Genomic DNA, 19,268 nt, shown 5'->3' on the forward strand with positions numbered 1-19,268 from the left:
TCCCTCAGATAGATATCTTAATTGTAAGCAGTAAGCTTGTTTGTAAAAGCTTAACAGAAGATGATAAAGCAAATGTTAGTCAATAGTTTCTGCTAAATTTCTCAGGTCTATATTCTATAGCCCTTTCTAATAAAACCTAAAACACAGTCAAAGAAGGGACAACAGGCTTTAGGCTTGCTTTTCAACAAGTTCCTGAGTAACCATTCCCTTGGAGTTAATATGTTCTATCCCATAATATTTGGTGGTATCTTATTTTCTTCTATATCAACTTTCTCATTACCAATATTCTGGACATATACCACCTCAACTCTACCTGGACTTTGAGTCATCAACTCAACCTTGGTATGATTAACTACAGAACAGATAACTGAAGGAAAAAACTTACAATTTTATTTCAGTAACCAGTGAAAAATTGCAAATAACATTTATTTATAGGATTGACTTATAATGTTACATCTAGGGCTAAAAAAATAATTTAATTGACCTGAGATCTCTAGCTTTGACTCAAAGACATGGCAATACTGCAAATGGTTGTACAAAAAAAAAAAAAAAAATCATTGTATAGTTATGTATTTGATTATGATAACCATATGGAAGGACAAAGGATATTTTAAAACATATAGAAATCCTGTTCTAAAACTTCTTTGTAAGGATGACATTTAGCTCACTTCTCAAAAACTAATTATCCCAACCAAATTTTCAACTGATTTAAAATAATTTCAGAAAGTTTCATCACTTCTCAGAATATACCTGGTTTACTCTTTATAAAGGGAGAATGCAAACTTATTGTACTATTCATACCTAACTGGCTTTTATATAGCATTGCTCTGGCTAGAGAAATAAAATGTTGTCAGAGACTTAGCCCTTCTTCTAACGTTCACATGTACATTCTAATTTACACTGAAGTCAAGTATTCACAGGGAGATACAACTTTTTCCTAATATTTTTACTTTTAATGCTATAAGGCTGCATTTGTCAGTTATTGAAAACATACCAAGCCACAGGTGAAGACATTATTTGTTAAAGAAATACTTGGAAGCAGTGCATTTTTGCTTATTAAAGTTTTCCTGTATTTAAATCCAAAAAAAAAAGGGAAGAAAAATGTTTCTGAAGCCAAGAGCCCAAAATAATTACAGTGTTAGTGAAGTAATATTTGTAATTTTTAGCTTAATACACAGAAATCACCTACACTAAATGGGAAGTATTATTTGGCAGCTACATTTCTTATGTTATGCAAAACTAGTGCTCAGTCTAAAAATTCTAATGTGTCTTACTATTTTGATATAGAGAAAGATGCTTGGAAATAAATTTAGAAGTAGAAAAATGGAGATAAAATGATGTGAAGAAAAACTTGTAATTATGTGATTAAAAACCCAAATATATAACTTGCTTAGATAGACTTGTAAAATGTCTAGATTCTCCTCTCTTTTCTTATTCAATATGGAGTAGTTCATTTAATAAGTGGGTTCAGTTAGAGATACTTTCATAGAAAGACTAAACCTCCCTTATCCTGAAAACTATGTTAAAGTACTTTCTATATCCCTTATGAATCAACAGGAAGAGATTTTTAAAACACCTGATAATATAACTTTCTGATGTACATTTTCTTAGAATTACAAACACAGTTCTCTATCTGTTACATGTGGAAACAAACAGGCAGGCTTCGAATGCTCTACTAAGAGATTGTATTATCATACATTTTGCCTTTCATCCACTCAAATTCAACTTAATTTCAGTGAACAGAAGAAGGTGAGTTGAAATGTACATTTCAGAATACAGATTTGCAGAACAGGATAAAATAGTGCAATACCAATCTCAGGATAAATACTTGTTGTCTTTAAGGAATAAGCATGAAAGCTGCTTCTTGAGGAAACTGGCACTAAAGATCTGAATACACTAAGCAAATGCCCAGTTGATCGGGGTATGATGTAGTAAAACTTGCATCCAAACCCACCTGAAGCCAACAAATAAAATATTAGGGACTCTAAGAAAGAAAGGAAACATTTTTGGTTCAAAGGGGCTCAAAGACACTTAGCATATACAAGCTTAAATACCACTGATCAAAATTGTAGAACAATGTAACTCATTCATAAAGATAAATTCTTATTTATAAATTCTTGGTGTATCTGATAAACTCTGAAAAGTAGACATTAACTGTTGTTACCATTATTTACTTTTTAACTTTCTACCACACTTTGCAATTAACTTTTCTGTAAGATTAAAAAAAAAAAGTGGGTTTTGACCAGGCTAAAATTCAAAAAATAATGGTAACAGATTATCAACAGACCACACAATTGGCTGTGTTGGCTCAGACAGCAACATAACTGAATCACATTGCCTTTATCATTCTAAAATAGATATTTTCCCCAACCTAGCTCAAATGTTGTATCATTATACTCTGTTCTCAAGATATTTCTGCCAAGAATACATATCCCTATGAATGTGTTTCAGTTCACAGAAATGTCAGAATCCTACTGTCTAATAAATCACTGTATGAATTTTAAGATACAATTTAGCTCAGATAACTTTCAAATTTACATAAATCTTTTGACAATATAATAAGTATGTGGGATGGTTACCTTTTTTTGGCTAATGTTGATGTCATTAACATTAGCAAAAAAATTAGTAAACATTAGCAAAAAAAACTCACATAAACCCCAAACCCCAGTTCTATCCTTTTCTGAAATCAAACATTTAGCAAGAGAATTTTCATGTTTGAAACATTAAGACTTTCATGGAATTCAAAGGACAAAGAACTTCCAATGAACCACATATATGGAAGAAACTCATCTCAACAGATCTAATAACTAATTGGTAGGAATTCAGAGCCAGCTTAGGCAGCAGTATATTAAAAGCTATTGCCAATCACACACTTGCTATCATGCACTGAATAAGAAGATATAATCTGTGAATTATATACGTACAAGATTTTTAATGACTAATCAAGTTATGTGGCCCAGCCAACAAATATTACATATTCACAATAAACCTTTTGCCTTTATTAGCCTCTAATTAAATCAAGAGTGATCCATTGGCTCAGTTGTGTTAGTCATCTCAGCATCTTGACTATCCATCTCTTCAGGCTCCTCCACAGAATTTCCCTTTTGTGCTTTTGACCTTGTGGCAAATGCTGCTCCCAGTGCACCTGCCATGCAGCTATCAGTTGTTTCTGTATTCAAATTTTCAGTGCCACCAGTTAAAGGAAAAGGTTCAGACAAACCAGTCTGAAGACTCCCAGACTTTGCAGAACTCACGACTTCTACTTTCCTCTGGGGAAGATCAGGTGGTGATTGCTCTGTACTTTGATCCCGCAAGTGTTTGTCCATTGAAGCCTGAATAGAAGAAACCATTTCCTGCAATTTTTTTCGCTGGGCCTCAACCAAATCAGGATCAAGCTGCCTGCTGTCTCTCATTGTTACTACTCCAGGAGCTATTCGGATAAGCTCACTGTTACTGGGAGCAGATGAGAATACAGGAGCCTCTGTTTTAGTGGAACTAGTACTAAAGTCTGTCCCTGTATTATGCTTTCTTACAACTGGAGTTTCCCTAGCTCTTGGGTCAAGGTGTGGGTTACTGGATGCAGTTCCTAAAGAATGCCCTTTTCCTTGAAAGGCAGTTACATTATGAAGTTGCTCAGATTTCTTTTTCACTACTCCACCACTACCTAGTTTTAAAAGCCCATGTGAGGGACTTGATTCCCTACTTCTTGTAGTAGCCTCTGCTCGAACCTGACTTACAGCCTCTTTAACTAAATCTTCAACATCAGGACCGATGGGAAAATGTCCTGCAGCATCCACACACAACTCCAATCTATCTTCAGAAGCATTATAAACAAAGGTTTTGCCAGGTAGATGTGGGAAAGTACAATGCTTGCCATCAGCCATACCTAAAGAAGGGGACAAAATATTTAACACATTAAAATCTTAGTTAGGAATTAGCAAAAGTGTAGTAAAGACAATTAAAATTGCAATAATGAATTTTCAATAACAATTTAGATAGTTTTCAAAACAAAATTCATTAGAAAAAACTTACACTATTATACATTAAAAAAAAATCATCACAGACCTTAAAGTAGTTCCCCCAATGGGGATTTAAAAAAAAATCACAATCATATTAGTAAAGTTCAGAAAGGGGGCTTGCAACAAATGGCTAAATTATAAGGAAAAGACAATATAACCCTAAAAATATATACTTTTCTAACGTTCACATTAAAATGTGCCAAAATACCTACAAAGAAAGTGAGGAATACCTAACTTGTTGCAAAGTGTATTGAACTTAATTTCAGTATACCTACAGTTTGTTGTGTTTTACAATTTAGTATATATTAAAATTTTTTTTTTTTTGCCAGAGGGCACATGTTTTCACCAGAAAGAGACACAGAGGGAGAGGGAGAAAACACCCCCTCATTGGGGTATAGTTATGCTGCAATCTATTCTCCATCCTTTCTGAATTCTGGGAATGCCTGGTGTTTTTTCAATCCATTGGGGCTGGGATTTGAAGCATAGCACTGACCATGTCAGATCTGGCTTCCTTAACCAACAGGCCCCAGGGAAAGCCAAGTGTATTGAACTTAAAATAATTCTAGGGGCTAGCCAATGCATGTTGATTAAGGTGGCTGGATCTCACCTTGCCAACTGCGCAGTTCAAGTCCCAGACCTAGTGAAATGAAAAACATGCCGGGCATATGTGCTTGCATGCCCCAAATCCCGAGCAACTATAGGAGAGATTGTGGCATGACTATCCCCCCTAGGGGGATGCTTTCTCACTTCTCCCTCTTTTTCCTTCTCTCTGTGTCTCACTGGCATGCGCATACACCCTATAGCAAATAAAACAATATCAATTCTACTGAATTATAGAATACTAGAATAAAAGATATTTTCACAGTGTGCCACAGGGATGTATCATATCATAAAAAATATAAGCTTTCAAAATAAGATATCTCACAGTTAAAGTAGTAGTTGTTGGACACATTTAGGAAACAAGATTAATGTAATGTGACATTGATGTGAATTGACATTTGGTCACAAGACATTAAAAAGACCTTATTCAAATAAATTCCCTTGAAATAACTTTTCTAAGTTTACTCCTTTCTTTCCTACATGAGTGACAGAGAGAGACAGAAAGATACACAGAGAAAGCACTCCCAGCAGGGTATTCACACCACCATCTACTCCCAGTTTCAACCAGCCTTGGATGACAGGCGTGCATGTGCTAGGTGTATTCAGGTCTATGGACATGAACCTAGACCTTTCCCACATATGGCAGTCTCACAGTGTTGTACAACTGCTATGCCACCACCAGGCCCCCAGAAATAACTCTTCTTCCTTTTTAGTGGGCCAGAACCACCAAAATAAGTCTAGGTCATGGATACTCCTTCCATGGCCCACTGCTATGTACTTCTCCTGATTTATTAATGCAGTAGTAGACAATAAGAACTTTAAAGGAAGTTCTCTTCTTCTGGTCAAAGAGTTTGGTTCTACAGAGCATTCCAAAATTTTACATGTTTCAGTCTGGGTATAAAAACAAATTGCACGTGTTTACAGAGCAGAGAGAGTGAGGAGGCTGCACCTGGCTCCCGCTCTCACAGCCACTGCAGTACCTTGAGCTCCATAGAGACAGCGTCAGGGCAAGTGAGAGCCGGACGGGCACTGGGTGACTTCCTCGCGGAGGAAAGATAACTAAACATGGGCAAAGGAGATCCTAAGAAGCCGAGAGGCAAAAGGTCATCATATGCATTCTTTGTGCAAACTTGTGGGAGGAGCACAAGAAGCAGCTCCCAGATGCTTCAGTCAACTTCTCAGTTTTCTAAGAAGTGTTCAGAGAGATGGAAGACCTGTCTGCTAAAGAGAGAAAGTCTGAAGATATGGCAAAGGCGGACAAGGCCCATTATGAAAGAAAAATGAAAACCTATATCCCTCCTAAAGAGTAAACAAAAAAGAAGTTCAAGGATCCCGATGCACCCAAGAGACCTCCTTTGGCCTTTTTCTTGTTGCGTTCTAAGTACTGCCCAGAAATCAAAGGAGAACATCCTAGTCTATCCATTGGTGATGTTGCAAAGAAACCTGGAGAGATGTGGAATAACACTGCTGCAGATGATAAACAATCCTATGAAAAGAAGGCTGCTAAGCTGAAGGGAAAATGCAAAAAGGATATTGCTGCATACCGAGCTAAAGGAAAGCCTGATGCAGCAAAAAAGGGAGTTGTCAAGGCTGAAAAGAGCAAGAAAAAGAAGGAAGATGAGGAAGATGAAGATGAGGAAGAAGAGGAAGATGAAGAGGATGAAGATGAAAAAGATGATAATAAATAAGTTGGTTAGAGCACAGTTTTTTTTTTCCTTGTCTATAAAGCATTTAACCCCCTATACAAAACTTACTCCTTTTAAAGAAAAAAATACAAATGTAAGGCTGTGTAAGATTTGTTTTTAAACTGTACAGTGTCTTTTTTTTTTGTATAACACACCACCGAATGTGACTTTAAATAGTCCTGTCCTGGTGGTATTTTCAATAGCCACTACCCTTGCCTGGTACAGTACAGGGGTTGAAAATTGGCATAGAAATTTAAAGCAGGTTCTTGTTGGTGCACAGCACAAATTAGTTATATATGGGGATGGTAGTTTTTTCATCTTCAGTTGTTAATTGTTCTGTTAACTGAATACCACTCTGTAATTGCAAAAAAAAAAAAAAGTTGCAGCTGTTTTGTTGACATTTTGAATGCTTCTAAGTAAATACAATTTTTTTAATGAAAAACAAATTGTGTCTGTTGTATTTTATTTTATTAAAACAAATTTTTAAAAATTAATAAATTTTATTTATTTTTAAGTTTTCTATAGGACATGTGTGCTTACCAGAGAGAGTGAGAAAGCAAGCACCAGGTCCAGGACTCAAACCCTGGTTGGCCATATATGGGAGTTCAGTACCTTAACCGTCATGCCACCTGCTGGCCCCAGTTGTGTGTGTAAGGATGATTCACTATTCTTACATTTTAAATCTTTTACTATAAGTATCCTCTAGTATGTGACAGTAGAGTTATCAAATTTTATGAAATCAGATTTTATATTTTTGTTTTTTTTTAAAAAAAATTTGCTTTTTAAAAATTTAAGTAAAAAGTTTTAATAATATACATATGGGTTATGTTTATATACAAACTATAAAGGCAAAATCAGGTTAGAAATGAATGAAAATGTCAGCAAGTGCTCCAGAAGTTCAGAGAGAAGGATGATGGATGAACTCTGGAACGTTTTGTGGACACTGAGGTAGCCTCCAGATCAGGAAGATACTAAAAACAGTTCTCTTCTCCTAAAAAGCTACAGTGGTTCTAATGACCCTTTTTGAGAATTTTCTAAATAACCAGAGAAAATAATTGAACTACAAATGAATAAATAATGTATATTAATTTCAAATAAGCATTAATTTCAATAGCAAGTAAAGTGTCAGTTAATAAAAATCCAAGTAGACTTTCCTTTAGATACATTTTTGGCAGAGATAACTGACAAAAATAAACACAAAAATTCAAGTCACTGAAGTGGTCTAAACATCTTGGAATCAGAATACTGTACCAATTCCCTACCTCAGAGGTCTGTAAAGTATGGATCAGAAAGCAAAGCTGGCAAAGAATAGGATTTTGTAAGGCTATGTGGCAAAGCATTTATACAGTCACTTCAACAAATAACATCTAGTGAGCCAGAAACTAAAACAGATTTTGAGGATTCAAAAAATAAAATACCATAGTCCTTAGAAGACAGATAAAAAACAGATCCTTATAATGGATTAAGCATAATGATAGGTATATGACTCCTCCTGTCACTTGATTATTCCAGTATTAAATAAGAAAATATATGCAAAGCATATACCATAGTATCTAACAGTTAATTCAGGTTGTCAGTAAGTTTTAATTCCTTTTACTTTTTTTTAAACTTTTACTTATGTGTTTATTTATGTTCTTTAGGATTTTGCCATAGGGTGCATGTGCTTGCCAGAGAGAGACAGAGGGGAAATGAGGCATTATCTCCCTAGGGTGATGGCTTTCTCCTCCATTCTCCTCTCAGGATTTGGGGCATGCAGGGACATGCACCTGGCATTATTATCAAGCCACCAGGTCCGGTACTCAAGCATGGGGATCCAGTGCCTTAACTACCATGCCTTTTTCTTTTTAATTGCCAGAGGGCATGTGTGCTAGCCAGAGAGTGACAGAGAGACAAGACAGAAAGAGAAGGAGAAAGGACACACCAGTGGGTTAGGGGCGCACCACAATCCCTTCTTCATATGTCCATACTGCTGCAATTTGGGGCACACATGCACACATATCTGGTGTGTTTTTCAAGCTATTGGGACCTGGATTTGAACAGTGGTCAATCATACGGGATCTGGTTCCCTTAACCTCCAAGCTACAGGGCTGGCTCAAGTTTTAATTCTTCTTTTAGATCAAAAATGTTCTGTTAAGTGTTTCCAGGATGCAAATGTGATGTTTTTCCTTGGCTATGCCTGAATAAAACCATAATCCCACATGCATTCACTGTAGTAGTATTCACAATGAACACTGGAAACAACCTCACCTTTCAATATGTAAAGAATGACTAAGTAAATTAAAGCTATGAACTCGATGAGAGTAATATGAAGCTATTAAAATTTATATAAAGAAAGCTATATTACCTGATATATTCATAAAATGTGCACAATGCTACAATAGAAGAAAATATTTAAACAATGTAATTATAATCTTTCCTAAAATATGTATAAGACAAGTATTTAAAAAGTATAGTACTGTTTCCCACTTTTATAGTTTCTACACTGTTTATACAATTATTCAAAAATTTTAATTTAAGTATCAATGCATGGGGCCAGCAAATGGTGTGGTAGTTAAGGTGCTGGACTCTCACATGGCTAACCACAGTTCAAGTCCCAGACTTGGTGGCTTGCTTTCTTACTTTCACTCTCTCGCTATGCCTCTCTCTGGTGAGTGCCACATGTTCTGTAGCAAATTTAATAACAATAATAATAATAAACTTATTTAAATTAAGTAATTCTTTAAAAAAATCAATGCACATATTTAAAGTATAGTGCAAATACTGTTGAGATTTATTTAGTATAATTGTTTAGATTCTTATATAACTTATATTATCCTTTTTTTGTTTGTTTGTTTGCTTTTACTTTTTGCCACAGGGCACGTGTGCTTGCCAGAGAAAGACAAGGAAAGTGAGAAATCACTCCTCGGGGGTATGGCCACCCACAATCCCTTATCCTCCATTTACGTCTTGGGATTTTGAGCATACAGGCACATACACCCAGCGTGTCTCCCAAGCCACTGGGTCTGAGATTTGAACTGCAGTCAGCCATGTGGGATACGGCTGCCTTAACCACCATGCTACTAGCTGGCCCATGTCCTCTGAATTTTAAGAATCAAAGTGTATTAAAATTTATGAATAACAAGGACCAGCAGATGGTGTCATGGTTACGTCACTGGACTCCCACATGGCTGACTACAGTTTGAGTCTAGGACCAGTGGCTTGAAACTCAATCTGGACACAAGTGTATGCTTGCCCAATATCCCAGGAAGAGAATGGAGGAGAAAGCATTGTGGTGTGGCCATCCCCCTGGGAGGTGATTTCTCTCTCACTGTCTGTCTTGCTCTCTCTCTCCTGTGAATGTATGTTCAGGCAAAAAGGCAAAACCTCTAAAAATAAATAAATAAATAAAACAAAATTTATGAATAATATATCAACAAATTCCATTACTCAAATATACCGAAGACATGCAGTCTTGTATTTATAGTTATACTAGTATTTATAGATACATTGTTCCTTATATTAAAAACTGTAGGGGACCAGCAGTTAGCATAATGGCTATGTTGCTGGACTCCCACGTAGTCGACCGCAGTTCAAGTCCTGGACCCGGCAGCTTAAACTCATGCCGGGCGCATGTGCATGCATGCCCAAGATCCCAAGAGGAGAATGGAGGAGAAGGGATTGTGGTGTGACCATCTCCCCTGGGGGGTGATTCCTCGCTTTCTGTCTCTCTGTGTCTCTCTGTCTGGTGAGCGCACGCGCCCTATAGCAAAAACCTCTCCAAAAAAAAAAAAAAAAGAAAAACTGGAAATTACTCAAAAGTCCATCAGAACAATGGATGTATTGTGTTCAGATGATACAAAAGAATGCTATGCAGCAGTTAAAATGAATAAACTATGGTATAATACATCAATATGTATAACTCTTTTTTTTTTTTGAGAGGTTTTTACTATAGGGTGTGTGTGCTCGCCGGAAACACAGAGAGAGACAGAGAGACAGAAAGCAAGAAATCACCCCCCAGGGGGGATGGTCATGCCACAATCCCTTCTTCTCCATTCTCTTCTAGGGATCTTGGGCACACATGCACACGCGCCCGGCGTGAGTTTAAGCCACTGGGTCCGAGACTCGAACCGCGGTCAACTACATGGAAGTCCAGCGACATAGCCATTATGCTAACTGCTGGTCCCCATAACATGTATAAATCTGAAAAAATATGTAAAATAACAAGTAACAAAGGAATATATACTCCACAATTTCATTTTCATAAAGTTCAAACACAAGCAAAGCTTAGTATATAAAAGGTATCTATCTACACAACGGTTAAAGCTAAATTTGCCATTCAACTCAACATTTATCTTTGTTTTATAGAAAAACAAAGATTTGCAATAAAACGTAATACATTTTAAACCAAGTAATTTTAAAACACATTTCCAAATATAAAGAATAAGAATAACTAGAGTAATCTAGTTTGGTTACATTGGGCAGTATTTCTATTCAAATGTAGATATAACAATTAATGTGGATTTGAACAAAATAAGAGAGGTATGTTCTTTTCCTATCTGGAAGGTGGAAGTATATGCTTACTGGTGAGAAGGGATTGATTTGCTTCACTTTTTAAAAAAGAATTATTTACTTAATTTTATTTATTATTATTATTGTTATTATTATTTAGAGCACATGTGCTCACCAGAGACAGACAGAGGGAAAGTGAGAGAGCAAGCTGCCAGGTCCAGAACTTTAACCGCAGTCAGCCATGTGGGAGTCCAGAGTCTTAACCACCATACCAACTGCTGGCCTGATTTGCTTGATTTTTTGACCACAGAACAGTAATAATGATTTGCCACATGAATATGTCATAAAAATAGGAAGAAAAATTTACCATAATTAGAAGAAATTGTATTTTGAAAGGTAAAATTATTTTTTGAGGATGATTAATTTTAAATGGCTGTGTTATAGTAAAAGAACCTTAAACAATTCTACAAATAACAACTGGAATTCTAATACTCCTAATAGTAAAAATAACAAAGATTTCCTAAGTATTACATACCAGACCCTTTGCTGACTATTTTATATGCATGATCCCACTTGATCCTCACAACCCTCATATTATCATTCAAATAAAGAAACTGAGAACTTCGAAGTGACACAGAAAGTGAACATAAAACCAGAATTTGATCTCAGGTGTTTCTGACTCCAAAGCTCTGAACTACCGCCTAATAAGAATAAATACCAACCAGCAGATGGCATGGTGGTTAAGGCACTGGATCCCACATGACCAATTCTGTGGTTTGAGTCTTGGACCCAGTGGCTTGAAAAAAAATGCCAGGCAAGTGTACACGCATGCCCAAAATCTTGAGAAAATAAACAAGGGATTGTGGCCCCATGGATTAGTGTTTAAGGGGAGCTGCTGGATCCCACATGGCCAACTGCAATTCAAATCCCAGCCCTGATGGTTTGAAAAGCATAACGGGTGTGTGTGTGTGTGTGTGTGTGTGTGTGTGTGCGTGTGTGTGTGTATGTGTGTGCGCGTGCATACCCCAAATTCCCCCAGGATGGAGAAATGGAGAGGGCTGCCATGTGACCATACCTTATTGCAAGAGGGGGGTGTTTTTTCCCTTTCTCTCTCTCTTTTTCTGTTGAGCACATATACCTCTTGGCAAGTTAAAAAAAAGAAAAAAGAAAGGAGAAAGAAAGGCCACATGTAACATTTTAAAAAATATAACTCTACTGACATATAATTCACCAATTATAAATGTACTACTGAATCGTTTTCAGTATGTCTACAGAATTGTACAACCATTACCACACTTTCAGAACATTTTCATCGCTTCAAAAAAAAAATAACCTCTGAAGCTAAGCAGTCATTCCCCCATTTCTGCTCCTACCTCATCCTCAGCCCTGGACAAATCCATTTACTCTCTCTTTCTAGGTGTGTCTATTCTGGACTATTCATTATGTGATCTTTTGTGATTGGTTTCTTTGATTTAGTATAATGCTATCTACATTCATCCATGATATAGCATGTACAATATCTTGTTTCTATTGCCAAATAATGTTCCATTGTATAGATATACATTTTGTTTACCCAATCATCAGCTGACGAACATTTGAGTTTTTGCTACGTTTTGACTAATACTCTTCTGGACATTGGTCTACAAATTTCATTTCTCTCTTTTTTTTTTTCTTTTTTAGAGAGGTTTTTGCTATAGGGCGCATGTGCTTGCCAGAAAGACAGAGACAGAGACAGAAAGTGAGAAATCACCCCCTGGGGGGATGACCACGCCGCAATTCCTTCTCCTCCATCCTCCTCTCGGGATCTTGGGCACACACGCACATGCGCCCGGCGTGAATTTAAGCCACTGGGTCCAGGGCTCGGACCATGGCTGACTACATGGAAGTCCAGTGACATAGCCATTACGCTAACTGCTGGTCCCCAAATTTCTTTTCTCTTAAGTGTATACTTACAAGTAGAATTGCCTAGCTGTATAACAATTCTATGTTTAACCTCTGAAGAACTGTTTTCACAAGTGAATGTGTTGTTTTACATTCCTACCAGCAGTGTATATGGATTTTAATTTTTCTACACCCTCACAGTCTTTATTATTATTTTTTATTACAACTACAATAGTGGGTATAAAATACTACCTTACTGTAGTGTTGTTTTTGTTTTTTTAAAACAGGGTCTAATTCTGCCACAATGCTACTACCTCAGCATCTCAAGCAGCAGGGACTACACACAGGCCCATACCACTGCACTCAGTTTAGAGAGTAAGTCAAGAATGGAATCTGAGCCTCTTAAGTAACCTCAGTCTACGGAACAGCAGTATCTCTCTAAGCCCACCACTGTGGCTGGACCTCTCAGTGGGGTTTTGATTTGCATTTCCCTAATGATTAATAATGTTTCTTTTCATGAGGTTATTGGCCATCTATATGTCTTTTTTAGAAAAATCTATTTAGATCCTCTGCCCATTTTTTAAATTGGGTTTTCTTTTTCTTTTTCTTTTTAATTTTAAATTAAGAGAGATTTTTGCTATTGGAAACATGTGCTTGCCAGAGACAAAAAGTGAGAAATTGCCCTCAGGGGAGATGGTCACAGTGCAATCTCTTCTCCATTCTCTCCTGGGATCCTAGGCACACATGCACGAGTGCCCAGTGTGAGTTTGAAGCCACTGAGTCTGGGACTCGAACCCTATTACGTCACTGGGAGTCCAGTGATGTAACCATTATGTCATTTGCTGGTGCCAGTTGTCTTTTTTTATTGTAGAGATATAACAGTTCTTTGTATTCTTAATACAAATCCATTATCAGATATATGGTTTGCAAAAATTTTCTTCTGTAAGCTGTCTTTTCACTTTCTTGATGGTGTCCTTTGCAACACAAAAGTTAGCTTTTTATTTATCTATTTGTTGCTGTTGTTGTTACTTGTGATTTTGCCTAATTTAAGGTCAAGAAATTTTATGCCTGTTTTCTTCTATGAGTATTCTAGTTTTAACTCTTACACTTAAGGTTTTTGATCCATTTTAAGTTAGTCTTCTATACAGTGTAAGGCAGAGGTCAAACACATCAATTTTTTAAAAATTTATTAGAAGACATGTGCATTTGCCAGAGAGAGACAGAGAGAACTCAAACTACAGAGTCCAGGACTCAAACTGCACAGACATATGGAATCCAGCTGCCTTCCCCACCATCCCACTGTCTGGTCCAAATTTCATTCTTTTACAAGCATTCATATCATATCTTAGCATCACTTGTGAAAAGACTATTCTTTCCCTTGTTGAATTGTTCTGACACCAGCTAACATTTTAAAAATAATTTCAAGGAGGCCAGCAGGTGGCATAGTAGTTAAGGTACTAGACTTCCACATGGACAATTGCAGTTCAAGCCCCAGACCCAGCAGCTTGAAACTCACCCTGGGCATGTGTAAGTGCACCCATAATCCCAAGAGGAGAATAGAGAAGGGACTGCAGCATGGCCATCTCCCCGGAGAGGTGAGTCCTCACTTTCTCTCTCTGTCTCTCTCTCAAGCAAGTTCATGTGCCCTATAGCAAAAAAATCTCTCTTTAAAACTTTTTTTAGGGACCAGCAATTGGCGTAATTGCCATGTCGCTGGACTCCCATGTAGTTGACTGCGGTTCAAGTCCCAGACCTGGCGACTTAAACTCATGCTGGACATGTGTGTGTGCATGCCCAAGATCCTGAGAGGAGAACGGAGGAGATTGCGACGTGGCTATCCCCCCTGGGGAGTGATTTCTTACTTTTTGTCTCTGTCTTTCTGCCGGGCACACATGCCCTATAGCAAAAACTTCTAAAACAAACAAGAAAAACCCTATTTTTAAAACTAGAAATATAAAAAAAAAATTAGAAAATAAAATAAATATAGCCATCTCCACACCATCACCTCACCCTTTAACCTCTGTTCACACACAAAAACATCTGAAGGAAATTATTTTCAGTTACACAGAAGACAGTGCATATTTACCCAAATTACTGGGGTCTCTGTAATTAATGTTAACTAAATACTAATTTTTAAAAACCACTAGTTGGTATCAATACATTTCAGAAAGGAGAATGAAATGAAAGATAAAAAATTAAAAAAGGAAACAGATCAATTTGAACTCAAAGTAAATATAATGAAAAAAAAATCAGAACTATATTAAACTGAAATCAGAAAAACAATAAACATATGAATCTAAGAGTTTTTTCTTTAAAAAGATCAGTAAAATGGTAAACCATTAGCCACACTAGTCAGCAAAAAAATGAGGAAGGTTACAAATTGCCAGTATCAGAAATGAAAAGATCCTATAGGCATTAAAAGGACAAGGCAGGGACAGCAGGTGGCGGTGGTTACAGTACTACATTTCCACATAGCCAACCACGGTTCAAGTCCCAGACCTGGCTGGCAACTTAAAAATCACGTCAGGTGCTTGTGTGTGCATACCCAAAATCCCAGGAGAAGAGTGGAGAAGGGAATCTAGTGTGGCCACGCCCCCCCGGGGGGGGCGTTCTCACTTTCGGCCACTCCCCCCTGGGGGGTGCTTTCTCACTTTCTCCATTAAGTGCATGCCCCCTACGGCAAAAACCTAAAAAAAAAAAAAAAAAAAAGACAATAAGGAAATATCATAAAATACCTTTATGCAAACAAATCTGGTAACTAGAATGAAAGAAACAGAATTGTTGAAGACAAAACTAATAAAGCTTACTCGAGAAGAGGCAACATTAAGAATAGTGTATAAAAGCAATTAAATTTGTTATAAACTACCCAACAGGGCCAGCAGAATGTGTGTTGGTTATGATGCTGGATGCCACATGACAAATTGAGTGGTGTGAGTCCCAGACCTGACACCTTGAAAAACATGCTGGGTTTGTATATGTGAGTGCCTAAAATCTCAAGAGGAGAATGGAGAAAGAATTGTGGCATGGCCAAGCCCTTGAACAGTGATTTCTCATGTTCTTTCTCTCTCTCTGTCTTGTTCTGAAAAGTGCACAAGTCCTTTAGCAAAACTGAGAAAAAATTAAAGATTAAGAAAAAAGAGTGTGACTAGGCAAATAGTTCTTAAACATGATACATAAAGCATGAACCATAAAAGAATAAACTATTTTTAAAAAAAGAATAAACTATTAAACTGGATTTTATCAAAAATAAAAATCTCTGATCCTTGAAAGCTATTAAGAGAATGAAGACAGGTTATAGACTGGGAGAAAATACTTGCAAAATACCTATTTGATAAGTGATGTCTGCTCAGAATATATAAAAAACCATCAAAATCCAATAATAAAAAAGTTAAACCAATTAAAAAGTGGGAAAAAACAAAAAGAAGTACAAGTAAACACATGAAAAGATGCTCAATATCAATCATTATTAAGGAAATGTAAATTAAAAGCACTGTGGAGGCGAGCCCATGCACTGATGGTTCAGATGGCTGGATCTCAATTGGCCAACAGTACAGTTCCAGTCCCAGACCTGGTAGTTTAAAAAACATGCCAGGGGGAACCAGCAGTTAGCGTAATGGCTATGTTGCTGGACTCCCACGTAGTCGACCACGGTTCACGTCCTGGACCCGGTGGCTTAAAACTCACACTGGGTGCATGTGCATGCATGCCCAAGATCTCGAGAGGAGAATGGAGAAGGGATTGCAGTGTGACCATCCCCCCCTGGGGGGTGATTTCTCGCTTTCTGTCTCTATGTCTCTCTCTGTCTGGCGAGTGCACGCGCCCTATAGCAAAAATCTCTCAAAAAAAAAAAAAAAAAAAGCCAGGTATATGTGCATGTGTGCCCAAAATCCTGAAAGGAGAGAGGAGAGGAGATTGTAGCATGACCATGCTACGTGGTGGGGCTTTCTCTTTCTCTCCATCTCTTTCTGGCATGCATGTGCCCTCTGGGAAGGAAAAATTTAAAAACACTGTGTAGGGGCCAGCAGGTGGCATGGTGGTTAAGGACGCTGGACTCCCACATAGCCGACCACAGTTCAAGTCCCAGACCTGGCAGCTTGCTTTCTCACTTTCCCTTTCTCTCTCTGGTCAAATCGAAAAATAATAATAATAGATGAATAAATGAATAAAGTTCTTTATATTTTTTTTTTTGGAGAGATTTTCACTATAGAGCGCGTGCACTCGACAGACAGATAGAGAGACAGAAAACGAGAACTCACCCCCCAGGGGGGATGGTCATGCCGCAATCCCTTCTCCTCCATTCTCCTCTCGGGATCTTGGGCACGCACGCACACGCGCCTGGCATGAGTTTTAAGCCACCGGGTCCGGGACGTGAACCACGGTCGACTACATGGGAGTCCAGCGACATAGCCATTATGCTAACTGCTGGTTCCCTAAAGTTCTTAAAAATAATAAAAACATTATGTAAAAAATGTTTATATAGAAATGTTTTAGAATATCTAAAAAATAAAAAATGGTGCCAACCGGTGGTGTGGTGGTTAAGGCAGTTGGATCCCCATAGCCAAGTATATAGTTTGAGTCCCAGACCCAGCAGCTTGAGAGATATTCCAGGCATGAGAGTGTGTATGTCCAAAATCCCAAAGGGGAGGTAGGACAGAGGGGATTGTGGCAGTACTATGTCCCTTGGGGGAAAGGGTGCTTTCTCACTTTCTCTATCTCTGATGAGTACACATGCCCTTTGGCAAATCATAAAACAACAACAAAAAAGATCATCTGAAAAAACAAAAACTGGGACCAGCAGTTAGCGTAATGGCTATGTCGCTGGACTCCCATGTAGTCGACCCAGATCCGGTGGCTTAAAACTCACGCCGGGCGCGTTTGCGTGCGTGCCCAAGATCCTGAGAGGAGAATGGAGGAGAAGGGATTACAGAGTGGCCATCCCCTCTGGGGGTGATTTCTTGCTTTCTGTCTGTCTCTCTCTGTCTGGCGAGCACACGGGCCCTATAGCAAAAACCTCTCCAAAAAAACAATAAACAAAACAAAAAAACCCTGATAGTACCAAAAGCTACCAAGAACACAGAACAACTAAAATTCTCATAAAGTGTTAGCAGAAATGCAAAATGGTCCAACCACTTTGGGTAATGGTTTGACAGTATATTTTAAAGAAAAATATATACTTACCATATGACTCACCAATTCTACTTCTGAGTATTTAACAAAGAGAAGTGAAATATATGTCCATACAGAGACCTATGTCTGCACAAATGTTTATAGTAGCTTTATTTATGTATTAAAAACTAAAAAAAGTCAGAATGTTCTTTAGTTATAGAGTTTTTTAAAAATATGGTATGTTCATACAATAAAATACTACTTACTGTGCAATAAAAATAAATAAACTATCAGGGCCAACAGGTGGCACAGTGGTAAGGTGATAGAATCCCACATGGCCAACTGCAGTTTAAGCCCCAGACCCAGCCGCTTGAAAATCATGCCAGGTGGTACATGTGCGTGCTTGCCCAAAATCCCAAGAGGAGAATGGATTAGGAGCTGCAGTGTGGCCATCCTCCATGGGGAATGATTTCTCACTTTCTTTATCTCTCTCTCTGGTGAGTGCACACACCTTATGGCAAAATTAAAAAAAAAAAAAACAAAGGAATAAACTATGAACACATGCAACAAGATAGATGAATCTGAAAAACCTATTGAAATAGAAAAAGGCAAGTTTTTTCTTTTTTAAAATTTACCAGAGGGCACCTGTGCTCACTAGAGAGAAATAAGAAAGAGGGAGAAAGCACTCCCACTAGTTCGTGGTCATGCCACAATCTTTCTCCATCCTTTTGGGATTTTCAGCAAGCATGCACATGCACCAGAGAGTTTTTCAAGCTGCTGGGTCCAGGATTTAAACCACACAATCAGCCATGTGGGATCTGGCTTCCTTAACCACCAGATAAGGGCTATAGCCTAGGCAATTTTTTTCCATAAGGGGCAACATGGTAAGTATTTTAGGGTTTTGTGGCTCTCATGATCTCAGTCACAACTATTCAACTTTGCCACCGTAGTGTAAAAGTACTCACAGACAATGTATAAACATGAGTGTGACTGTGTTCCAGCAACACTTCATATACGACAGGCAGCAGACCTGAAATGACCTACAGGTCAGTTTGCCAAATCCTGTGCTAAACTCAAAGAAGCCAAAGATAAAATGTTACTTTCTTTGATTCCATTTATATGGTAATATGAAAAAGGCAAATATAGTAGGACACACATCAAATCAGTAGCTGCCAGAGCCTGGGAGCTGACTACACAAGGGCACAAGACAAGTTTTTGGAATTATGGAAGCTATCACCTAAATTTATTTTTTCAGGTTTTGTCACAGGGCACATGTTCTTATGGTGCTATACATACACACATCTATACGTACGTATGTGTGTGTGTGTGTGTGTGTGTGTGTGTGTGTGTATATATATATATATATATATATATATATATGGTGAGTGCACACATCTTATAGCAAAAACTAAAAAAAATGTACATGTGTGTAAATAGTATACTGCCCTCTTTATTAATTGTTGGGTCAGTCATGCTCAACAAATAATTA

General features: G+C 37.7%; 1 protein-coding gene across 1 annotated transcript in view; it reads right to left on the minus strand.

Moving 5' to 3' along the window:
• Positions 1-724: 724 nt before the first annotated feature.
• The window catches only part of VCPIP1 (valosin containing protein interacting protein 1), a 37,694-nt gene continuing 19,150 nt past the window's right edge, over positions 725-19,268 (minus strand). Inside the window, exon 4 of the mRNA XM_006150469.3 lies at positions 725-3,886. Coding sequence (XP_006150531.2) covers positions 3,018-3,886 — 869 coding nt within the window. The 3' untranslated portion in view covers positions 725-3,017. The remainder of the gene's footprint in view (positions 3,887-19,268) is intronic.

Source organism: Tupaia chinensis, unplaced genomic scaffold (genome assembly GCF_000334495.1).
Source record: "Tupaia chinensis unplaced genomic scaffold, TupChi_1.0 Scaffold000288_2, whole genome shotgun sequence".
NCBI classification, from domain to species: Eukaryota; Metazoa; Chordata; class Mammalia; order Scandentia; family Tupaiidae; genus Tupaia; species Tupaia belangeri.